General features: G+C 27.9%; 1 protein-coding gene across 1 annotated transcript; it reads left to right on the top strand.

Moving 5' to 3' along the window:
- The first annotated feature begins 16,120 nt into the window (after positions 1-16,120).
- On the top strand, positions 16,121-20,498 carry LOC113867985 (receptor-like protein EIX2). The gene is made up of 2 exons (XM_027503516.1): positions 16,121-19,377; positions 20,370-20,498. Exon 1 carries the CDS (start codon positions 16,318-16,320, stop codon positions 19,360-19,362), a length of 3,045 nt encoding a protein of 1,014 aa, XP_027359317.1. The 5' UTR covers positions 16,121-16,317; the 3' UTR covers positions 19,363-19,377; positions 20,370-20,498.
- Positions 20,499-27,374: the final 6,876 nt, after the last annotated feature.

The raw sequence follows: 27,374 nt of genomic DNA, 5'->3' as shown, positions 1-27,374 counted from the left end.
TTATTAAAATAATCTAACAATAAAATCTCATTCACAAGCCACTACGTGACCTCAGATTTTACCATGTGAGTGTGTGTGAAAGCCGTGTTTTATCACAACATCATCTGAACCCTCTTTTTCTCTTATTTGAAAATCAATGATACAAAAAATGCAATTGGTTGCATTTGTTCACAAATTAACATAAACAAAAAATTATTTCACATTTGTCCAAGAAAATTCTTTCGTCTTGCTTCTATGCCCTGAATTAAATCATGGGTTTTCATTAATACCTTAAAATTCTTACTTCCAATTAATTGGTTTTTTCTTTCAACCACAATCTTTAGGGTACTAGTGTAGGTTTTGGGAATCTTCAATATTCAAACTAAAGAACTCTTTGCACGAGAATGAAGAATAATATGCTAATTTAGGGGTTTCTGAAAGATGAAAATATAAATAAGAAATGTTTAAAAAGTGGGGGTGAGGGTTTAAACAATTACAATATTTGCAATTTAAACATGTTGCAATAGTTGGTTTGTTTAAAAAAAACATTTGTAAGGTAAAAGAATAAGATGTAATAAAATGAAACTATTATAATGTTTCGTGATTTAAGGCACTGTAATAGTTCTTTTATGCATTTTAAAGCATTTAAAAATATTAAACAATGTAATATTTTCATTTATTACATTTAAATTAAAAATGCGCTAATAAACTTAATTACACTACATTATAGCATTTCCGATTGTAAACACTTTAATATATGTTCTAATAGTCCATTTTTAGCCTAGTGATTTATGAAGCAACCATTTACAAATAAATGAAATTCTTTTCTTAAAGTGTCTAACTTGGAAAATTCAAGATTTAATAAACAACGTGATTCACTCATATTATTGAATGTCAAACGAAAAATTAAGGTTTCATTCAAATTTGAATTCAAATTAGAAAGCATTATCTTTCCCACTTCAAATAACACACCGCTATCTCAAACACATACATAATCTTAGAGTACTCAGTAACCAGCCAATATCTTGCATGAACTTTAACATAATCACACTTTATCACACATTACTCTCCATTAATAAAGAACAAATCATTACAATACCAAAAAAAAAAATAGTTTACCTCTTGCTTTTATCGTAAGCTCCATGGAAAGCTATAGAGATTATTAGCAAACTGTATTATTAATCTAGTGTTAGCTCATGGTGATCTAACAAAGCAAACTATATCTATATTCATGTATATATTGATCGAAGCTACTTTCGATTAAAATATTATGTAATTTTAAGGTAATACTAGATGATCAACCTAGGGCGTATTCCTAGAAACGATGATCACTAAATAACGTTTCATACACATTAAAAAAAGAGTTTGAAGCTTGATTAATTATTATTAATTAAGAACTTATTTCAAGATAAAGGAATCAATAGATGACTAATATAACAATTTTCTATTTGATTTAATAATGAAGTTATATAGCTTACTGATTATTAAATCTGAATTTTATTTTTACTCTTAGTTTGATCTAATATGATTAATTAAATATTAATTGGATTAAATGAAAAATCCTATTATTAACATAGAATGTCCATTAAATTCAGATTAATCAATCAATTGTCTCTTAATCCTAATTTAATAATCATTAATTGAATTTAATTCAAACTCATACAAGAAGTTATAAGTTTTTGTTGATTATGTATTATGGGGGTAGGAATAGAATTTGAATATCATAAAGGATGCACATTCATAAACAACACAAAATCTAAAGACAGAATTGAGAATGAAAGATAAAACAAATTCAAATATAATTAAAGAACAAAATCTTAAACTTTAATTATTGAAATCAAATCAGAGAATCAATCCTCAAAAGTTTAGCATTCCATGTTCAGATCTACAAACTAGACAAATAAAACATAGAGCAAGAAAACAAAGAAACAGAAAAAAAAAGCATGAAACTTGATCTCAAATTAAAATCCTAATTTTGAAAATTAACTAAAGAATTGAGAAAGTAATCCCAAGGTACTAAAATAAAGGAACTAAGCTATTTGTAGAAATTCTAATTAGGCTTCCTTTGATTAATGCAATGGACCCCCAAGAATTTAATTTTATTAATTTTTGTATACAATTCCAATAGTTTAACTTGCACAAACAATATCTCTTAGCTCTAAAATTTGTTTTTTACTAAATTAATCACCAAATTAAAGCTCTAGAAAAGAACTTCCTAATGAAATAAGAATCATCTCATAATTAGACCTATAACTCAAAATATTCTAAAAAATAGTCATAGATCAAAGATGTTAAAAAAATTTATTTTTTTTATTTTTCAAAATGTTTAGTATATCCTTACTAAATATAGTAAATTCAAAGTAAGTAAACACTACAGTATAATGTAATTAGGCCATATTTCATTTTAATATGTGTGATTAAAATATAATTCGTCACATATTAACGTATATTCATATTTATAATCGTGAATTTCTTGTGTATATTAAGTTTATTCATACGAATAAGAATTATCAAACAAAAACTCATAGGGATCAGGGACACCCACCTCACCTTTTCTCACCTAAGCTTTTGTCTCTTTTAATTCGAAAAAAGAGCTTAGAAAGCTTTGGAGTGCCTTTATCATGTTCTTAAATGTTTGAAACTCCTTCCACCACGGTCTTGCAAGGTTCTTCAATGACGAAGAAAGATTATACATTATAACACATGCCAACAACACAAGCAATAATTGTGAAATCCATATCTATTGTTTGTATTCAAAGACACAATGAAATTGTGTATAAAATTAGAGCACAACACCTTCTAATTAGAGCACAATAATTAGAGCATTTTTGTTTAGTGATTATTTATATTTTTGTGGCTTAAGATGAGTGGAAATTTTGCTAGTAGTTCTTAAGCGTGAAAGGTTTGGGTATTATCTATGATAGCAGGACCATGACTTCAACAAATCGAAGCATATATATAGTTCAAAAATATTCACACTAGTTTGTGAGTTCATATTTACTTTAGTGTCATTAATTGCTACTTGTACATTATATTTACATTTATAAAATTTTCAACATGTTTACAAACATACACCTAATAAGGTGATATGTATGTACAACGTCATAAAGGCAATGAAAATATATGCCAACTAAAAGTATGATGAGATGTCTATAAAGGACGTAACTCTTGGAATTAAGCAACAAAGTAGATACTAAAGCCCGAAACGAACTTTGTGCACTAACAGGTTTCGTTCTGTCTTATAGAACCTCCCAGGGTGGTTGGGACTATAGTTTGTATAAAGAACATATTTGAGCATAATATTAGAGAATAAAATTTGTAGAGAGAATGCAAAAAGCAGGGAAAGAAGTGGTACCTTGCAATGTATTGAAGACTAAGAGAAGTCCAAAGAAAAAAGAAAAACCTTGTGATGGTGCAACATAGATGAATATATAAAAATAAGGGTTGTACTTCTGGTGGTTTAATGGCGATGAGGTTCTGCGAAGGGGGGTTGTGGTTGTTCGATGACAAACGGTTTTATATATAATGATAAGGGTTTCACGAAAGGTTTAGGCTATTTACATTTGTTATCTTACAACCGATTCACTAAGTTCAACAATAAATTTGAAAAATGCTATTTGTTATTTTTTAGATTGGTTGCATCTAAAAAACTACTTTTGTTAGAAATACCTCATCTAACATGTACTTTTTAGATCAATTACATTTTAGATCAGCTGAGAGAAGTACTTAATTGCTATTGCATTTTTTATTATGACTATTATTTATAAAATTGCAATAGATGATATGATAATTTTTTTTCCTCCATTTTTTTTCCGTCAAAGTGAGGTTTGATTTAATAAGTGAGCTTGAAAACTTCTTACATTTATGTTAAATTATATTTAATATAAAATTTATAACTTATAACATTATAATAGATTCATATTTAAATGAATTTAACGTGAATTTATATGCTTTATTGTTAATTGAACTAATTTGTGATCTCATGATACAAATTGATACAAGGATAGTAAGTATACTGATGTTTGAAGTACGTTTATATGTATAATTTATTTAATTATTTACTTAATAAATACTTTTAAACGATGTCTTATATTATAAATTTAATAATGAAAATTTATTAAAATAAATTAAAAATAAACTTATTAAAATAAGGCATACCAACAAACTTGTTTATTAGCATTTCTTTCACAGTAGTATTAATACTATATTGAAATCTCTACGAAAATGTGGGAGACACGAAATTGGTAATGGTAGATTAAGGATATATTTGGAAAAAAAATTAATTAAGTACTTGTTTAATATAATTTTTTAATTAATGACTTATGTCATATATTTAATAAATAAATTTATTAAAATAAATTAAAAATAATTTATTTTGATAAATTATATTTATAAATTTGTTGAAATAAAAAAATACTTATATAAATTATAAATTATTTATAAACTCTTCCAAATAAATACTGAATAAAAAAACTTTTTGTTTTTCTTTTGAGATCGTATATTTATATTTAACACTTAAAATAGAATTAATTATTATGTCATATTCTAATAAAATTACCCTTCTACCTATCAGCATTTCATTAATAGGAAACAAATAAAATTTAATAGCATAATCAAATGAATAAGTATACTAATTCTTTTAATATAAATTTAAGGATATATAATAGCAATTTCAAGTCTACACTGTAGATCCCTACACTTGTAGATTAAGAATATATTTAGATAAACAACTCAATTAACTATTTATTTAATATATTTTTAACTAATGACTTATGTCATATTTAGTAATAAAATTTGTTAAAACAAGTTAAAATAACCTTTTCTTTCTAATAAGTTATACTAATAAATTTATTAAAATAAATAAAAAAATATTGAAATAAGGTATGAAAGCATCTAAAGGCCTGTAAAAGGAAAAGTAATTAACAAAACGTATGCTTATGTTACATAAACAAAATATGACGTAAGGCTTAAAAAAGAAAGAGAAGAAAATACCTGTGCTTTATTTAACAATGGCTTATGCCCGACAATGATTGTCTAACGACTATGACTAAATGAACTTGTAACATGAAACACGTCGAAGACTTTGAAAAAAATGAATAAACCTCTTTCTTAGAATGACTTTTTACCATCACATTCTAAATTAATTTTAATATTATAAAAAATTATATCTTTTTAATGAAAATATTTATTATATTTTTATAATTTTAATTAATAAGCATTTATTTATTTAAAAATATTATCATTTAAATATTTAAAATAAAATTTAAAAAATGATATTAATATTCATCATTTATTACAATTAAGTCTTTCAATTAATTTTATCTTTCTCTAAAATAACTTTCTTCTCCAACTTTTCAAGAGTTAAATTGTTTAAATTAGTTTTTTTTTGTTTTAAAACCCCGGATCAAAATATTATGTTCTACTATATATAAAAATAATCTTAATTTTTTATTTCAAAATTCTAAACACATCACATTTTATAAAATTCTTTGATTTTTTTAATTCTTTAATATTGAAGCTTTTAAATCATTTTCAATATATTCAATACTTATTAGTTCGAAAAAGCGGAATTGGAAATTTTATATAGAAGAAATTTCGCATAAGAACTTAATTACAGTTTAAACAAATTATTAAAATAATAAATAAACAAATAAAAGAAAAAAACTAAAATAAAATTTATATATTCATAACTAATATTCCTCGTTTCACAACCAAATGAAGGTGAAAGTTCAATAAATTAAAATAAAATGAAAATAAAATAAAATTATATTTTAAAAAATATAAGAATAAGTAAAATTTGGGTTCATAGTGTATTACTTTTCAAAAAGTTATTTTTTTAAATTTTTAAGGTTATATTTGATAAAAATAATTTATAGTTTATTTAAAAACTTGTAATTTATTAACTTGTTCAATAAACTTGTTGAATTATTTAATAAAAAAAAACTTATAAATTTTAAAAATTAATTTTATAAAATTTAAATAAATGTTTATTTTTAAAAGTTAGTTACTAGTATTTTTATTTTTATTTTTTAAAAAGAAAAACTATCTTTACACAATTAAAAACTTAAGTAAATATATTAATCTCATTATGTTTGGTTCTTTTACAATGCAGTATTTTGATTCCTTTTTTTATTTTTATTTTCTTCAATTCTCTCTTATCTTTTTATTGAAATATATTTTATATTAAAAAGATATAAATTAATATATTTTATGTTCAAAATATATATAAAAAATATATTTTTCTAAATAATTAATTACTTAATTAGTAATAAATAAATAAAATAAGTGATATCTAATTTTAATATTATATTAATATAATATTACATATCTTTTTACGTTATTTAACATAAATTAGTTGGTTAAATAATTAATTTACCAAATAAATTTTTTTATTTATCAAATAATTTTAATTTCATCAACTAATATAAATATTAATTTTAAAATACAAATATTCAGCTTTAAGTTAGCTACTTAGATTGTATTACTAAAATGAAGGCTTTTTAATTCCAATTTCGCAACAGACCTTCTTTTATGTTCAAAATGAAAATTAAAATTTCACCCGTTTATTATTTAAGTATAAGTAAATAATATTATTCATCTACAAAAGCCAAGTTGAACTTTAATTGGCCTGATATTGACAGAAAATTAAAAAAGAGCATATTTAATCAACTCTGGAGATGTCAAACTATCATTATTTACAATTAATTCAAAGAAAAAAGGTATTTTAGTATAATATCAAAATTTTCACATTCTTCTTTTGGAAGATAATATTGTTTTTATTTTTTTCTTGGTTTCTGTTCTATTAAGAAGTAATAAAGAATTTTAAAATAAGTTTCTAAAATATTGTCCTACAAGAATTATTTTTCAATTATTATAAATTTCTTAATTTAATTATTTAAACTTAAAGGATATGAAAAGAATTAAAAATAAAAATTTGATTATAAAATCAATTATAAATTCAGAATACAATGCACATCTTAGTTTAACTTATTGGAGAAGAACCTTGTAATGCCTTAGTTTGTATGTGTTGAAAATGCTGAGACTTGAGTGTAATGCTTGCCATGAATGAATGTGTTTATCTTGTCTTTTACGTTGATTGTTGAATTATAACTAAATGTGTTGTGTTAAGCAGGTGTGAATATATATATATATATATATGAGGATTCTCGCTGTAACGAAAGGTCTCAAGGAAAAAGGCATGTGTCTGTCGCCCTCTCGCTGTAGCGAGAGAGCGATAGTCTAGACTATATTTCTGGATGCAGTCTCGTTGTAGCGAGATTCTGTAGAAACTAGAGTGCAATTTCTTCTGAGTTTTTCACTGTGGCGAGAGGGCGTGTCGCTGCAGCGAGGTTTGAACATGTTGTTGTAGCGAGAGTGTCGCGTTTCAGACTGTATTTAAAGGTTCTTAGAGAGCTGCGCAAGGGTTATTTCAAAACCCTCGACCCCTCTCTTCTTCCCTTTGCATTTTTGGCCGATTCCTGCCCTAAATCACTATAAAACCCCAACTTCTTGCGTGATTCTAGGCCGAGGGGAGTGATTGAAGCCATTTTGGGTAAGTTCTATGGTTTCCTTTGGGATTTCTTGAATTCCTCCAATCCCCATTCGATTTTCTAAGCTTGGCTGCATTTGTAGGGAAGTTTTTGCTAATCCTGGGCTTGAATAACCGAGAGCACCTTGAAAAACACCGGATTGAGGTAAGGGGAGCTTGCCCTAGGTCGTTTTGATGAATTAAGAGTGATGAGAGATGTTGAGAGAGAGTTAGAGCCGCGTGTTTGGAATGAAATTGTTGTGTTGATGTGATTGATTGTTGTTGAACCCTAGGATAAGTAATTTGATAGCCGAATGATAGAGTATTATGGTTGTATGTTGTGAAAAACCCTAGGGAGGATGACCCAATGTGCTGAATATGACGTGTAGTAAATTATTGGGCTGGTTGTTGAGTTAATAATGTTGTATTTACTGAAAATTTGCTGAATTAGCTGAGTTGTTATATAATTACTATTGCTAAAATTATTAATATGCTGATTGCTGCATCATACTAGAGCTGAATAAGGCTGTCATGATAGGCGCTATGTCACATGCTAGATGATAGTCATGTGGCTTTAGAAAGTTGAGTTGTACTATCTGAATCCAGATATCGGAACGGGTCATTCCCGGACCGGCATAGTTCTTCTGGATCTGCTGAATGTGCTGTTAAAGGCCAGATGGACACTGTTTCTCATTGCTGCATGAGCATGAGCTGGGCTGGGCTACATGGGCTGTAATTGCTGTTTCTTGTTGATTTGCTATGATTATTTTACTTGATATGTTGTTTCTTTTTGTAAGCTCACCCTTGCAATTGTTGTTGTGATGTTGTGCTGCGATGATCGTATCTTGTTACGTGAGCAGATCAGGCAGGTGAGGCTTCGGCTTCCCAGGCTGACCGGAGTAGCTGATGGAAAAGCGGAGGATTAGGCATTAGGATACGTTAGGACTTTCTTATATATTAGTCTTTTGTTGTGATTAATATTTGTAATGACAACTAAGTCATATTTTGTAATACTTATATTGTTTAAGAATTATTCTCAATCAATACATGTTGATTCCCTTGGTGATTATCCATGAATGTCTAATTAAGAGTGATTATTGTGTATTGCTGAGATTTAGTGGATTATGTTTATGACCTTGCCCTTGGGGTCGTGACAAACCTAGGGCATATGATTTTTCTTATTTAATCCTTTATGTTATTTTTCTATTTAATTCTAAATTTGATTTCCTTGTGGTTACCAATCATTCATACAATTACTATTAATATTCAATGGTCATGCAATATTAATATCCTTTTCTCTAAACTAATATCCCTAATGGTCATGCAAGATATTAATTCAAGAAAGCTTAAAGCACCTATGAACTTGTTAATTTAATAACAATCGGAAGAGAAAGATTGGTTTGGTTCATCTAATCTTTTGTCTCATTTTATCCTATAAATCCATTAACTAATCAAAATACGATCATCTGACGATATAATTAATTAAGATTATATAATTGTGCATAATAAGATAAAAGTCAATCAGGAACGAAAATTAAATTTAGATTTAAACATCAAAATTTCATAAATTTATAAACAAGAGTTCTGATAGTCCTAACTATAGGCTTAGTTACTCATGTTAAAGGAATGAATTAAAACAATAATTAACAAAGTCATAAAGAAAAGCACTTTATAATTGGGCTTTTGCATATGAGTACAACCATGCAAAGTCTTAAGAGAGATAATGCATAGACTCGAAGTACTTCTGTATTTGTTGAAAGGGCCTAAATATAGACTTATCATTTTTTCATCTGGTTTAATTCAGATCTGACCCGAGTCTCACACCTGGACATGGTGGGTGAGTCCATCACTAGAAATTTTTTGTATACACAAAAACTCGAACTCAAGAACTTAATTAAACGATACCGAGCCGCTTGCCACTTAAACTAACCTCCGTTGGTGAACATTAATATTATTAGTCATCTATCCTCAATTCTTATGGCACATTATTATCAAGTAAGTTGTCTTTTATAATAAAAATGAGGTTTACTTTTACTTGAGTCTTTCTAGTCTTTTACAATGAATTTCTTATACTTCGTAGAAACGCTATTCTTTTTGAAGTCCACGTTAGTCATTCAGGCCTTTCACACAACAGAGATATAATTGAAATTGAATTTTCATTTACTATAAAATGAGGTATTCAGTAGTTAATCTATAATTACCAAGTGGCTTAAATAGTTCATTAATTAAGTCTTCAAAATTATAAAAAATCTTGAAATTATACAGAAATATTTATTTTAGCCACTAAAATTATGAGCAATCGTTAATTTAGTTAATTTAATCTCTAAAATTATAAAAAAAATTATTTTTTTTGGTTCTTTCTTTTAATTCTATTAAATTTGTTTAAGGATGAGGTTAAATGAGTTATTTTTTATAATTTCTGGAATAAAATTGATGAGTATATATAATTTTAGATAATAAAATAAATTAATTTAAGATAATTTTTGGAACTGAAATGTTTTATATTTTTAAAGAACAAATAATTGATATTTGATATTTTAGGGACTTTTTTTTTATAATTTCAAGAAATAAATTTTTAAAAAGTTATAATTTTAGAAATTAAAATAATGTATTATTTGACTTAATTATGTTTTAATTCTTGTAAATTTTATAATAAAAAAATTTATCATCATCAATAAGTGGCAATACAGATTAATTTGTTTACAAAATTTTAAAATTTATAAATGTTGAAATTAAAAAAAAAACTAAATTTAAAAATATATATTTTAGTTGTCAAATTAGTGCTCTCACAAAAAGTTGCAAGAAGTTTACTTTTTTAAAGGCCAATATATTCAATTAAAAGAATCATCTTACTTCATGCGAGCTTGATATAGTTGATAGTGACACTTAATTAGCAAGAACATCTATTTAGTTTAGGCATAGTGTTTGAATTATAAGAACACAATTATGTCACCAATGAGCTATGGGGATACTAATTAACTATAATTTATGAAAAAAAAATTAATTATGTTTGAATATGCAAATTCATAACGTAATTTTAAGAAAAGAGTTTAATTTGGATGAAGAAATGAAGCCATTCAATTATTCATGGATGACCGAAAAGAGTTTTTCAAAGCCTTTCTTTGTTGTCTTCCTGCGGAGTCATATAAGGGGCCATGTTCCTTGCATGATTTTTTGAAATAAGGTAAATACAAATATTTTGTAAGTACTTTTACGTTGAATAACTTTTTCTTGTCTTAAAATTTTTACCATTTCCGCTTTCAAAAATTTTGTAGCATAAAATAAGGTATGAAAGAATTTGAAGACTTGTAAAAACAAATGCTTATGTTAAATGATAAATATGATATGACGTAATGCTAAAAAAAAGAAAGGGAAGAAAAGACTTGTAATTTATTTAACAATGGTTGTGTTTACTGTAAAAAATGAAAATTTGTAAACAAATAATCCAAGAATAATCTGAGAACTAGATTTAAGTCCTTTTGGGTCCGTTTAAGTGTGTTGTGATTAAAATAGACATCATGAAGTAGATTGTTAAACAGAAATAATGAACAATGATTGTAACATCCTTATCTCAAACTTCTATATAATATATAATTTGTACCATTATAATTCAATGTAAAATACAGAGTTCGTGTATAATAAAATTCATCATAACTAATTATTGTAATTTTCTTCTCTTTAAGGTAATTTGTACAAATATCTCTACTCAGATTAATAAAAATGGGACAAATAAATATGAATTGTTGTGTTAAACATAATTAAAATTTACAAGTTAAAGGATTGTGCATAAATTTCATAAATAAAGTATAATAATTTACAAATCGTTTGTCAAAATATACGAAGCTTAAAAAATACTTACATCACCAAACTACTATGAAATAGATCTCAGAGCAGTCCCAACTCAAAACCAACTACTGAAATTGGTCCTATTCATCTCCAGCGTTCCAACTCTCTATCTCAGCTAAGTCTTTTAAGTCTATGTCATCGTATGAACTCAGATAACTATCGCCTTAACTAGCTCTGACCTCTGTCCCAATGATGTGCTCGAAGGTCCATCGAATAGGTCTTTCAAGAGAGTCATGGTCATGGTAAGTAAATAGATAAGTAAGGGCTGTCAGAGTCCTAATCGTCCCTCTATACATATATATACATAAGGTCTTATGTATTTTATTCATAGGAAAATCAAATGGAATACTACAAGAAAAATTCATTTCTATCACAACAAAAACTCTAGGTTCATCTTCTACCAGTACAGCAAATTTAAAATAACATATGCTCTGATATTCATTAAATACATAGTTTAACCTAAAGTGTACAAAATTATCTACTAATCTAATTCTTCCCTAATGCTTCGTCATCCTAGTTCCCTGAAATTATTAGTAAGGATGAACGTCTATTCTATCATTATCAAACGTACAATCATAATTTCATCATACATACAACATATTCAATTTCATTAATTCATATTCACATCACGCATAGCATTCAATAATTTATTATCCATTTTCCTTTCTCATATTCCAACATACACTCTCAGTGCACTGTAATCACAGATATCGATGCCTCTAACACTTCTCGAGGTCTTACTCAACTAGATAAATAGTCGTCGGTTAGCCCATGCACACGGATACAACATGTACAATAATTGGGGCCCCCTTAGCAAAAGCATAGTCAAGAGTCTAGTTAGAAAACGAGTATGAGGTCATGTGATGTTGTATTCGCTCTCAAAAAAAGTGTGTACACATACGTGAATGTCACTCACCACTCTATGTTTCTTCCAAATTTTCATCATCTCCAGACTCAGTATATCTCTGTAATTATTTATGCTAGATCCAATCCATATCCGACTCTTAGAGTCATTCTCAGAATTATTCTCTTTCTCACTCATAAGATCGTGCTTAATAAAGCACTTTCAGACTAAGTTCATTCCAATGCATTTCCCGCATGCATTCATTGATAAAATTTTCAACAGTAAGTCTTTCATACCAACTTCATTTCCTTATATCATTTACTCCAATATATTTCATAAAATCACACAAAATCACTCAGCTAGTTTGATAACATTCCACATCAAGTACTTAATCATACATTGTAAGTAAGCATACATCAGCCATTTGGCCCAAACAAGCAATCAGTCCAAACAATCAAACAGACATATTTTTATTCATACTTCACACAACAACTATCTCAACCAGCTATGTTCATATCATATTCACGTAATAGTGCTCTATGAGCATAAAATAAATATTATACTATAACAATAAAATAGAGCTCTCCTTACCTCAGAGATGAGTTTATGAAGATATGTTGAAAAGGAGTAAGGTTCACATATGAAAGTTCTCTTGAATATCAAGAGATATCCGTAAGAACAAAAACACGAAAAACGATCAGAGAAAATCAAATTTAACCCATAAAAACTTAAGTGGAATCGTTCAGAATCAAAGTTCAAACTTGATTATGAAGAGAAATCAGAGTTTATGAAGAGAAATGGTGTCCAAAGAGCATGATATTTCTCTTGTGGGTCCTCGCCTGAGCAACCCATCTCGCCTGGGTGAGGTGACAGTTGGGCCGAATGTATCTTCATCTCGCCTAAGCGAGAATCACCTTGCTTGGGCGAGATAGCACTGTAATAGCATATTCCTATATGCTCAATCTCGCTTTTAGTCCCATGGACTTAAAATAATTTCTCCCTCAATTTTTACTTTTTGACTAATTCTAGGAAAAATCTAAGAGCTCATTCAGTCTTGTAGACTTAAAATAGTTTCCTTGTGATTTCTTATTTTCGAGCAATTTTGAGAGAAATCTGGGAGCTCATTCAGTCTTATAGACTTAGAATATTTTTCCTGTCAGTTCCTATTTTTTGACCAATTCAGAGTATCAGGGACTCAAAAATCCTCAAAAGCTCCTCCACGAAAGACCTTCAGTCTTGTAGACTTAGAATAATTTTCTGTTAGTCTTATTTTTCAAGGAGTTTTGAGTGTCAGTGACTTGAAAATTCTCAGAAATTCCTCGAAAGGCCTTTAGTCTTGTGAACTTATAATATTTTCTTGTCTGTCTTAATTTTTATCACTTTTGAGCCTATTCATGTTTTGTCAAACCTGTTCGAAATATGGCCTTCTTGAAGAGGCTTTGCAATTTTCCTAATCTCCTTGAAAGAACATAATCTATTCCTACCACGAAAGTTTGGTAGGGAATTTTATAACTTAGAAAATTTTTCTTACTCTAAATAGGCTAATAATGATTGTTAACAACCAGGACTAAATTAACTTGTCACATGATATGTCTAAGACTTTGAAAAAAAAAATGAATAAATTTCTTTCTTAGAATGACATTTTGCCACCACATTCTCAATTAATTTTGATATTATAAAAAAATATTACTAAAAAAATTATTATATTTTTATAATGCTAATTTAATATACATTTATCAATTTAAAAAGCTTATCATTTCAATATTTAAAATAAAATTTAAAAATGATATTAATATTCATCATTTATTACAATTAAGCCCTTCAATTAATTTCATCTTTCTCTAAGAGAACTGTTTATTCTTCTTCAAATTTTCAAGAGTTAAATTGTTTAAATTAGTTTCTTTTTGTTTTAAAACCCCGGATCAAAATATTATGTTATACTAAATATAAAAATAATCTTAATTTTTCTTTCAAAATTCTAAAAACATCACATTCTATAAAATTCTTTGAAATTTTTAATTCTATAATATTGAAGCTTTAAATCATTTTCAATATATTCAATCTAAAAACCTACTTATTAGTTAGAAAAGAGGAATTGAAAATTTTATATAGAAAAAATTTCACATTAAAACTTAATTACAATTTAAGAAAATTAAGAATTAAACACTATCAAAAAGTATTAAAGAATTAATCAAAATCTTAAATTATATATAATTAATTAAAAATAAATCTTTCTTGTACAGTCGTACAACTAGATTTAAAACTAATTAAAGTTATGTGATATTTTAAATGTTTACAACTTTTGTATTTTAATAGTCATCATTCTTGATATATTTAATTATTAATATTTATTATTCTCAACAAAACTGTAAGTGGATACACTTCTACCTGCAAACTTGATCATTCTATTATGAAAGAAAAACAAAATAATGAGTTGATTTGGATTAAAAAGTAAATTGTAATTATATTTGATTTAGATATTGGGTTCAAATATTTGGAAACGAAATTATCCAAAACAAACTACTGTATGTGAAATAATTAAGATTTATGTGACTATTTAATAAAAATAGGTTTTTCAAAAGAGCATTACTCAATATTTATTTGACTATTTAATGAAGTATCAGTATTGTATTTGATTGTATTAAAATATTTTAAATTATGATAAATTATAATATTTATAATCTTTTTCTATAATTTTTAATTTTTTGTATTTTTTAAATGAATATAAATCTTATTAGATTTATTCAGTTTGAGTTAAAAAAAATTACAAAATTGAACAAATGCAAATCAACTATTTTTTTTATTGATTTAAACATTTAACATGCTTTCTGTTGACGTCAAGAATTAAATTTTCTTATATTTATACGAAGAAAAAAAATAAACAATTGGTGCATAAAACTTTTTATATGTGATTTATCAACTTTAAAGTTTAGTAATTTATTGTACATAATGAAATGACTAAAGACTTTTCTAAGCTTTTCTTCGTTTTCAAACTTAAATAAAGATTTGACAAAATATAATAAAACGAAATAAAATTCTTGACATGAAGATTAAAATATTAAATAAACAATTCACTTAATGAATAAAATATCTAAGATGTATTAATTAGTGTCAGAATTGTTCTTGACCTTTTTAAAACCTTAGGCGAAATAAAAAATTATGACTCTTTAAAAAAATTATAAAATGTAATAAACAAAATAAAAGTATATATTAATAATTTTATTAAAATAATACACTCTTTTTAAGTGGCTATAAATTTTTCTAATAAAATTATAAAAAAAATACTTTCATTCAAACAACTCCTATGTTATAATTAACTATATAAACACAAAAAAATCATAAAAAATAGGTTTTATGAGCATTATGAGATGCAAAATTATTAATGATAACATTAACATTAATATTTTTTAAAAATTCTTTATCGATTAATAAAATTGTGAGACCATTCAATGGTTCTTGTAACATTGGTGATCTTAGGTAGGTTTTAATTAACTTTAACTCTAAAAAAACTTCTTTCAGTTGATGTATAGTCACCAGGACTGTAAAAAAAATTCTATAAGTGATTAAAATATTTAAAAAATAATCTGCAAATTTGATAAACTCAATAACTATTTAATTTTTTTTTGAAGAAAACTAAAATTTTTCATGAGCTTTAATATTAAGAATAATAAAATTTTAGAATTAAATGAAGTTTTGAATCTATAGAAGTCAATAAGTCAACTATTTTATAACAAGTGAGGTACGAGGAATTAAAAGATTTTTTCCTGTTTTTTATTTTTTCTAACTACAAATTGTAAGAGCTTAAATTTTTCTCAAGTAAAAGTAAGATATGATTTTTATTTTGGACTCTCTTTTAAGCTTGGCGATGACACCTCGAAACTACACTCAAAATTGAAGGTGATTAGTGTCTTCCTAACATTCTTACTTGAATAATTTTCAAGAGAGTCGTATCCCAGAGTTTTTCTCTTCTCTTCACAACTTGAGATCCCTTGATCTCTCGTATTCTGGTTTTGGTGGAAAAATTCCAAGTCAATTTGGGTCTCTCCCACATTTGAAATACTTAAATCTTGCTGGGAATTATTTGGAGGGTTCAAACCCCTATCAACTTGGAAATCTCTCCATGTTGCAGCATCTTGATCTCAGGAGCAATTATTTAGAAGGAAATATACCATCTCAGCTTGGGAACCTGTCCAACTTGCAAAAGCTTTATCTTGGTGGATATTATGGTGCTCTCAAAATGGATGATGGGAATCACGGTGGAGGTCAGTGGCTGTCTAATCTCACTTCTTTAACCCATCTTTACGTTTACTCTGTATCTAATGCCAACGGTTCTCATTATTGGCTGCAAATGATTGGCAACCTTCCAACACTAAAAGAACTAAGTTTATCTTATTGTGGCCTTTCCGATCATTTTATCCTTTCAATGAGGCCTTCTAAATTCAACGTTTCTACGTCTCTCTCTGTCTTGGATCTCTCTCACAACACCTTCACATCATCCATAATATTCCAATGGTTGTCAAACATTACTTCCAATCTTTCTGAGCTTGATCTTAGGGGTAACCTCTTGGAGGCTCCCCCATCAAATCATTTTGGCATGGTAATGAATTCCCTTCACCGGGTTGACCTCTCCTTTAATAGATTCAAGGATGAGGTTTTGAAATCCTTGGTGAATATATGCACCCTGCATTCTTTATACATGCGTGGCAACAATTTGACAGAAGACCTTCCATCAATTCTTCATAATTTGTCTAGTGGCTGTGTTAGAAACTCACTAGAAGAGTTAGATCTATCATATAATAAAATCACTGGCTCTTTACCTCACCTCTTAATATTCTCATCTTTAGAAATGTTAGATCTTTCTGGAAATCAACTAAGTGGAAGGATACCACAAGGTACCACATTGCCATGTAAAATGGAGTTTTTGTCACTCAGCTCAAACTCTTTAGAAGGTGGGGTTCCAAAGTCATTTGGGAGCACATGTACTTTGAATTCGTTGGATCTTTCTTATAATAGTTTGAACGAAGAAGTAACAAGGATATTTAGTCACTTCTCTGAGTGTTCTAGATATTCACGGCGAGAAATAAGTCTCAGTGGCAACAAAATCAATGGCACAATATCTGACTTCTCAATGTTTTCGAATTTCAAAAGAGTTTGGCTATCAGGGAATCGATTAAGTGTGAAGATACCTAAAAGCAGCGTATTATCCTTCGATCAATTGAAGAAAGAGAGTGGAGTTCCAAATTCATTTCAAAATGCAGGTACTTTGCAATCACTGGACCTGTCCAGTAATAGTTTGAGTGAAGAGCTTCCAACGATAATCCATCACTTGTCAAGATATGCTAGATACTCATTGCACAGATTAGATCTAAGCATGAATCAAATCAACGGCACTCTGCCCAACCTCCGTCCACTGCTCCCATCTTTGAAAGAATTGGATCTTAGTGAAAACAGGCTTAATGGGACCATTCCTAAAGATGTTCAATTTCCAACAGAACTAGGGAGTTTATATTTGAATTCAAACTCTATGAAAGGTGTGATCACTGACTCCCACTTTGCTAATATGTCTGAGTTAGTCTCATTGGACTTGTCTGATAACTCATTGGCCTTGGCATTTACCCACAATTGGGTCCCACCATTTCAGTTGTCCGCCGTCAGATTGAGATCTTGCAAGCTAGGTCCAGCATTTCCCAAATGGTTGCAAACACAAAATAACTACCAAATTATTGACATTTCTGATGCTGGAATATCAGATACTGTTCCACGTTGGTTTTGGGCTAAATTAGCATCGCAAATGTTGATGAGAATGAATATTTCACACAACAATCTCAAAGGTGTAGTTTCAAATTTACCACTAAAGAATCTTCAATATTCTCTAATTCTTGCATCGAATCAATTTGAAGGTCCAATACCACCATTTCTACGACGTTCGATGTTTCTTGATCTATCAAACAATAAATTTTCAAATTCTCTTCCATTTTTATGTGCCAGCGGTGTAGCCGATACTTTATACCGACTGGACCTTTCAAACAATCAATTATCTGGACAAATTCCAGATTGTTGGAGCCAATTCCAGTCACTAGTTTATCTAGATTTGAGTCATAATAAATTTTCAGGAGAGATTCCTTCTTTAATAGGATCACTTCTTCAACTTCAAGCACTGCTAATGAGAAACAATAACTTAACAGAGGAAATTCCTTTGTCGTTGAGAAGTTGCACAAAGTTAGTAATGATAGATATGGCAGAAAATGGATTATCAGGACCTATCCCTACATGGATTGGAAGCACGTTGCAAGTGTTGCAAATTTTAATCTTAGCAAGGAATCAATTCTTCGGAAGTTTGCCATTACAAATTTGTTATCTAGAAAGCATTCAACTTTTGGATCTCTCACTCAATAATTTCTCTGGACAGATTCCTAAATGCTTCCAAAATTTCACTTCAATGGCTCGAAAGACTTCCTCGAAGGATTATCCACAGCATTCATATTTTGTCAACACGAGTTATACGATCGCAAATATCTCTTACGATTTGAATGCAATCTTAATGTGGAAAGGTGCGGAAGAAGTGTTCACGAATTATGGGCTTTTCCTTTTAAAAAGCATTGATCTCTCAAGCAACAACTTCTCAGGAGAAATTCCAGCAGAAATAGAGGATTTATTTGAATTGATTTCATTGAATTTATCAAGAAACAATTTGAGAGGAGAAATTCCTTCAAATATTGGAAAGCTTGCATCACTTGAATTTCTTGACTTATCAAGAAACCAATTTGTTGGTTCAATTCCATGGAGTCTTACTCAAATTCATCGACTCAGCATGTTAGATTTGTCGCATAACCATCTAAGTGGAGCAATTCCAACTGGTACACAATTACAAAGTTTCAATGCTTCCAGTTATGAAGATAATTCTGATCTTTGTGGGGCGCCACTTGAGAAATTGTGTGTTGAAGGGGAACCACCGCAAGAACCAATTCAAGAGAAAGATGATTCATTCTTCACTCGTGGATTTTACATTAGCATGTCATTTGGATTTGTTATAGGCTTTTGGGGGATCTTCGGTTCAATCTTGATTAATCGTTCTTGGAGGCATGCTTATTTCAAGTTCTTGAACAATTTAATAGACTCTGTTTATGTCATGGTTGCAATTAAACTTATCAAGTACAGGGGTTGATCCAGAGCATTGCTGGTAATAATGTTTTATCCTTGCCATATTGTATGCATCTTTATGCCAAATAGACATAATTTTGCTTCTGCCAAGGTTTTTCTTAATAAAAAATATTGTACAATTAATGTCAAATAATAGCTTTCAATAAAAAGTAAACTATATAATTTTTTATTAATCTTGACTAATTGTTTCTGTAAAATTGCACTTTCTTCTATTTTGTACAATTTAATTAATTACTTTTCATCTTTGAGATGTTTTATCTTTATGTGTTTTAAAGTTGTTAATTTTTGTAGGTATTACCATATCTAAATTAAACTTTTGTTATTTTTTATTCTTGTAGCTTATCCAATGAAAAATATCTTTTAAAAGTTATAACAATTTTTTTAAATAAATGTTGAGATGGAGATAAATTCATGTAAAAAATATTGAAAAATCTTTCAATTTTTTATTTTCATTTTTCATAATAAAATTAATATATTATATTCCTTTTTATTTTAAAGCTTGCATAAAAAATATATAATATAACACAATTAATAAAATTTTCTATTAACTAAATCACATTCTTAAATAGAATTATAATGATAATAATTAAAAGTAAGAAAAATACTAATATAAAGATTAAAATATAAATTCTTTTAATGTAAAAATTAATTTATAAAAAAGTGTTAACTACAAGAACTAAATATGTGTTTGAACCTAAAATAAAAACAAAATTCTTAGTTCTTATTACTTCATAGTTTTGAAAAAAGTGTAAGGATCCCAATATTGTTGTGATAAATGTTTTTATTATAAAGTGACGAACATTATTTATCATTAATATAAGAATATTGTTATTTTTCAAATTTTTGAAATATGTTAATGTTGTTATTATTATTACTACTACTACTATTATTATTATTATTATTATTATTATTTGTAGATAGGATTTTTTTAATATTTTCTGGAAGTAATTCAACATATTTTCATTTCATTTACACATTCGAGATACTTACATTATTTTTATTATTTTTCAGCCCCTTGAAGACCTCCATCCTCTTTCATATCCAAAATTTGGGCTTGTCATTCTTGGGTAGAGCAAGTTTTCTACAAGTAATGAACTAGAAACAATGATTGCTTATACTTCTTCTTTATCAATAGGATATATCTATGTCTTGTGTGTTTTGATTATTTAAAAATATTATGTGCTTATGCAACTTTGATTACAGTTGTTTGGCTTCAATGAAGTTTTGGTTATTAAAAAATTAGCAACTTTTTTATTTGGTCATTTAAAAGAATAATCTAATTTAAAAAAAAAATTTACGTATGTTAGTTAACATATTTCATTTTACTTAAATAACATTTAATTGAGTGATCTCATATAATTTAATTAGAATAAGACATGTCATTCAAAGCATCATATTTTATAATAAAATTTTGATTCATACAGTTATGACTTTTGAATTATAATAATATATATATATAAAAAAAAAAAAACGAAGGTGTAAATGTGACATTATCGTTTATATCAAATTCATGAGACAATTGAGACGTTATATAAATAAATAATAAAAAATTTTAAGAAATTATTAATAAAAAATAATATGGAAAAAATAAATTGAGCAACTTAATTAAAATTAAAAATCAAATAAAAAAATTTATGTAAACATGATTGTCTGAAATTGAATATTTGAATACACTAAAGTTTTATTATGCTTTTTGTAGTGTTTTGCTTGTAATGAAATATAAATTATCGCATATTTTAACAATAACTCAAATTGTTTTATAATCAAAATTTTGTTTTCATAAATAAAATTTTGAGTTAAAGATATTTGCTTCAAGAAAGTTTTAACATTTTACAGCATGCTTCATTTTCAATTTTCCAAAATTAAAAGAAATAAAAAAAATTAAAAAGCCAAATTTATGAATTAAAAATCGCTTCAATTTTCAAAATATGCATAAATCTCAATTTTTATTTTTAAGAAGTTATAAAATGAAACAATATGCATTATGCAGTAAAAGTGTTATACTTTTTCTTTTAAAAAAAAATAATAAATTCAAACCTTTTGAGTAAAATTATCAGTTTTAATATAGTCTAAAATAATTGTGAAAGTGTGTTAATTTTCAATAAATATATTAAATTTAAAGTCTTTGAAGATAGGATATAAGATTTCAACCAAACAATTAACAAAGCTGATTTTAAGAGATTGTTTATCTTCAAATTGATATTTTGACTATAGATAGTATTTTAGTATATATATATATATATATATATATATATATATATATATATTCTAAATTTACTCTTAATTAGTCATAAACAGTAAAATATATGGATACCACAAAATTGTAGTATTTATATAATTTTAAAATTTGTAAAAATTTATTTAACAATATTTATTTAAAGCTTAAAATAATTAGTATATAAGATGTAAAACAAAAATTATAACTAATATCGTTAACTAATCAAGATAAAATACTGACTATAAAATAATATTTGTTAAAAATAATAGATTTAGAGAAGAGAGTGAAGTATAAAATTGATATATTAAATATATTAATCCAATAAAATATTTATAAAAATTTTCCTAGAGTTAAATAAAAAATATTTATATACTAATGTACATCTGTTATAAACTTCAAAATTTGTGTAATTTTTAAATATATAAATTCTCATTTTATAAATTTTTATCGAATCATAAAATTTATAAATAAGAATTACTTATTTAAAAAATAAAACATTAGTGGAACTACTCTTTTCGCATTTCTCCACTTGTATACTCTAGGATTAAATTGACTAAAATTAATATATAAAATGTATTACTTTTATTATAATAATTTCACTTACATCTCTATTAATTTAGTTCTAACCTGAAAATTAAAGTTGCTAGTGAACTTAATAGAAAAAAAAAAAGTTGCTAGTAAAATTTTATTTATTATTTTATATAATTTTTTATATTTCTTGTCCATACTTATTTTTATATTTGTAAAAATTAAGATAAATTATCATAATTTTCGTCTATTTTTTTAATTTAGATTTTATTTTTAAAAGTTTTGTGAGGCTTGTAATCTATTATTGAGTAACCTATACTTGTTAAATGTTAATTGAAAAATTATTTGGTATTGGAATAGATTTAGATGGAGTTTGAAATTATTTGAAAAAAAAAAAAAGTAAACAGTATCGTATAAACAGTGTCAATGAACAGTAAAACTGCATACAAACTGCGTATGTACAATGACCACTGACATCATCAGTAACGTCACATATGCGTACAATGCGTGTACAGTACATGTGCATAGTATTTCTGGCATGAATAGTAAGGCAGTGAATAGTAAATTTAAAAAAATTTCTATAAAAAGGGGCTTCACACGAAATTTTTCATTTCTTCACTCCTATCCAAGGTTTTCAAAGGTTCCAAGGCCATATACCACCATTTTCTCTTATATTAAACCCTCCTAAACTTATATTTCTCTTCAGATCTGTGATTTTGGGTCCGTTCTAAAAGATTTAAAATAAGTTTCTTTAAGTTTGAAGCTAGATTTACCGTTCGTTTCTTTTCTTCTTCTCTTTCTCATAGAAGTTTATGGTGTTCTTAGGAGAAACTTCGTTCTAAAGCCAAATCTTCGGTGAATCTTGCTATAAAACAAGTAATATTCGGTAGATCTAGATTGAATCACCATTCTAAGGTAAGGAGAGCTTACTTTAGCCTATAAACTATGTTTTGAACGATTGATATGTTATTACAAGAAGTTTTTATATGAATTTTGTTAGATCTTTTGAATAAAAGCTATTTTCTAAGCTGTAACTGCTGTTAATTGATTTAAAATGCTGAGATTTTGGCTGATCTATTATAAACTTGCCTTAGCTGAGCTGTTAAAATAATTTTAGCGATATGCATCATGCTGAGATATATGGTTTACATCATTATAGAGCCGAGTTACATGTTTATGTGGGTAGACTTGTAACGGTAAGTTCATGTTGAGCTGTTATGCTGTGCTGTCTGGATCCAGATACTGAAATGGGTCACTCCCGAACACGCTCGGTTCCTTATGAATTACTTAAGTTGTGAAACCAATTAGAAACCATTTTCATGTTGTGCATTAGATGGGCTGGTAATGCATGGGGTTGTTGCTGTGAGTAATGTTTTGTTATATATATACGATTTTATTTTATTTTTGTAAGCTCACCCTTGCATTTCTTTCTATGTCGTTGTGTGCGTGTGTACTGCGATGATCGTACAGTGGTACGTGAGCAAATGTAGCAGGTGTTGCATCTAGTTCACAGGCTGAGGGGGCTAGTCGAGAAATGTTAGAAGTTGGAGTCGAGTAATTTTGCATCAAAGTCCTTTTTTCTTATATTTTGAGACCTTTGTAGAGAGAGCTACGTAGTATAATTTTGGGTATTTTGAATACTATGAACTAAATATAATATTATTTTGTTCTATTGAATATTTGTTGTAAAAAACTTTGTTTTATTTTGAATGAGAAATGAATTTTATACTTATATTCTCTATTATTTATTTATCTTAAATAAGTATGTGATGTAGAAACAATGTTCTCAGTTCCTTATAAAAGGGGTCGTGACAAGTTTCATCTCTTAAATTTATGATTATAAATACATATTAATTGTTGACTTTTAACTCAAAAGTTTTTTATGCTATACAATAGAAATATTATTTTAAGATAATTTTTGAATTTTATTAAATCATTATGATTTTGATACATATTAATCATAATTATAGAGTTAAGTTATTTTAAAAAGGTTATTGTTTAAAATAAATATTTTTATACATGTAAAATTATTTACCAAAATATAAAATTATATTTTTAATTATTAAATTGTATGTATATTTATTATAAAAAATATTTATGCATTATACAAGCTACTATAGTAATTATAATTATGATAAGTGATACGTTAAAATAACATTTAAAAAGATGATATTTTACTTTCTTAATTACCTAATCAAGTACTTTATTAATTTTTTTATTGTCATATCATTTTTTATTGCCTGCGCGAGATAACTTCCAAAAAGTAGGATATTTTTTTCTGTGAATTATCGCCTGAGCGAGATCACTCTCGCTTTTGAAATATCATATTTCAGGGCGCTCGGTCTCGCTCAAGCGAGATTTGCCTCGCCTGAGCGAGACTCCCTGCACCAGAATTCTTTTAAAAATTCTCCATATTTACTTCTAAATGCATTTTAATACTACTTAATATCAAACAAGACATAATTTATTTAATAATAAAAAAGAGGGTGTTACACTTCTCTCACCCTTTTAGGAATTTCGCCCTCGAAATTCACTAATTTAGAAAGAGATGAGAGTATGCTTCCTTTATTTTATCCTCAGGTTCCTAAATGGTATCTCCTTCATCACTTGTGTTCCAAGTTACTTTTACCAATGAAATATCTTTTTCTCTTAGCTGTTTGACTCGATGATCCATAATTTTCACAGGGAAAACATCATATGACAAATTTTCTTAAACTTGAACATGATCAAGTTCAATCACATAAGAAGAAAAGTTTATAAATCCTTGCTGGTCCATCACACAAGCATGCAATAAATCCTCCAGTGATTAGATATTGCACTCCGTTTGTCCAACAGTTTGGGGATGATATAATGAGCTAAGTTTTAACTTTGTTCCCAAAGCTTCTTGCATACGCTCCCAGAACTTTAACGTAAATCTTAGGTCTCGATCTAACACAATGCTTAAAGGTACCCCGTGCAACCTGACTCTCTCATTAATATACACTTTTGCTAACTTCTCTAGTTTATACCTTATGTTAATCAAAATGAAACGTGCAGTCCTTGTTAAACGGTCTACAATCACCCACACAATATTGTGATTTCTCTTTGTTCTTGGCAGTCTAGATACAAAGTTTATGAAGATACTATCCCATTTCCATTCGGGAATCTTCAACAGTTGTAATTCTCTCGATAGATGTCGATGTTTTGCCTTCGATTTTTGACATGCTAAACACTTTGCAACATACCACCAGAAATTTCTTTGCAAATCCTGATACATTTTCATTGCTCTAAGATGGAAACTCAGCTTGCTCTTGTGTGCCTCTCCCAATATCATTTGCCTCATTTCTTCATTTTGAGGAACGCATACCCTATCTTTTAATCTGATAAGTCTATTTGAGTCGCGAGAAAACTCTGAGCCCTTGCTCTCATCCTTTGTTTGCACCATATCTTGCAAATATTGATCTTCCAGTTGAGCGTTCTGGACTTGCATTAAGAAATCATTATTAACTTTCAATGTACCCATGTACAAGCTTTTAGGTCATACTTCTACCATCAAATTCAAGTTTCTAAACTTTTCGATCAATTTTCATTCTTTTATCATTATAACAGAAATATGTAAGGATTTTCTGCTCAGTGCATCTGCTATGATGTTTGCCTTTCCAGGATGATAAGATAACAAGAAGTCATAATCCTTGAGAAACGTCTTCCATTGTCTTTGCCTCATGTTTAGTTCTTTCTGATCAAACAGATATTTCAAACTTTTGTGATCAATGAATACTTCGAATCTTGATCCGAATAGGTAATGCCTCCAAATCTTCAATGCAAATTCCACTGTTGCTAATTCCAAATCATGTGTGAGGTAGTTGACTTCATGAGGTCGAAGTTGTCTAGAAGCGTATGCAACTACTCTACCAAATTGCATTAACACTTCCAAGTCCTTGTCCTGAAGCATCACAATATACTTCAAACTTTTACTCCGGGTCTGGTAATATCAACACTAGTGCCGATATTAGCTTTTCTTTTAGGTTCTGAAAACTAGCTTCACATTCTTCATTTCACTCGAAGTCCTTTCCTTTCCTTGTCAGTTTCGTTAAAGGTAGCATATATTTTCTTTAATAGCCAGCCAGTCCAAGAAAACTTCTAATTTTAGTTGGAGTTGTAGGACTTGATCATTCAGCTACTGCTTCTACTTTTGCTGGGTTGACCGTGATTCCTTCCTTTGACACAACATGTCCTAAGAACTATATTTGTGGAAGTCATAATTCACACTTTGACAATTTTGCATATAGCTGCCTTTCACTCAGTATTCGCAAGATGATTCTTAACTGCTTAGCATACTCCTCATGACTCTTGGAATAGATTAGAAAGATCTGATTTATATAGTCTATGAACACCACTGGTGCATTAGTCACGCCAAAGGGCATCACCAAATATTCGTAATGACTATAGCGGGTCCTAAAAGTTGTCTTGGGAATATCTTCCTTCTTCACTCAGATCTGATGATAGCCTGATCGCAAATCGATCTTTGAAAATACTGAAGCTCCTCTTAATTAATCCATCAAATCATCGATCTTAGGAATATGATATTTATTTTTAATCATCATCTTATTCAATTGACGATAATCCATGTATATTCTCATACTCTCATCCTTTTTTTATCAAAAGTATTGTCGCTCCCCGTGGTGATACACTTAGCCTTTTAAATTGCCTTTTTAATAGATCTTCCACTTACTTTTTCACCTCAACTAACTCCACTAGTGACATTCGGTATGATGTGATTAATATCGGGCTTGCTCCTGGTGTAACGTCCTAATCTCAAAATCCGTACAATGTATATTTTATACTTTATAATTTTAAATAAAACGCATTTTGATATGTAGTAAACTTATTATAGCAAATTAGTAAAGTTTTCTATTTAATGCAAGTATTTATATAAGAGACTTTGAACTTTTAAATGTTAATAAAACAACAATAATCAATTAAGGAGAGCATAAATGAATAAATAAAGTATTATCGCTAATATTTAGTGATTACAATGGATGACCTAATTATACATTTTATATATATCAAATATAAAAGTTTATAAACTGTTTGTTAAAATATACAGGACTTAAAACAATATTTACATCTCTAAAATATTTACATCATATACACAAATACAAGTCACAAAGCAGTCCTTCCCATGACCATATACTAAAGAATGGTCCTATTCATCACCAGGACGTAGTCTAATCTGATTATAGCCACTGCGAAGGTCAATCTTCGAGAATATGACTGCTCCATGTAGTTGG

This window comes from Abrus precatorius, unplaced genomic scaffold, assembly GCF_003935025.1.
Source record: "Abrus precatorius isolate BTA unplaced genomic scaffold, Abrus_2018 Scaffold5, whole genome shotgun sequence".
In the NCBI taxonomy this organism is placed as follows: Eukaryota; Viridiplantae; Streptophyta; class Magnoliopsida; order Fabales; family Fabaceae; genus Abrus; species Abrus precatorius.
Note: the sequence above shows the minus strand (reverse complement) of the source record. Positions and strands in the feature narration are given on the sequence as shown.

Excerpts from the sequence above, each read along its gene's own strand:
- LOC113867985 (XM_027503516.1), top strand. The coding sequence starts at position 16,318 with ATGTTGCAGCATCTTGATCTCAGGAGCAATTATTTAGAAGGAAATATA.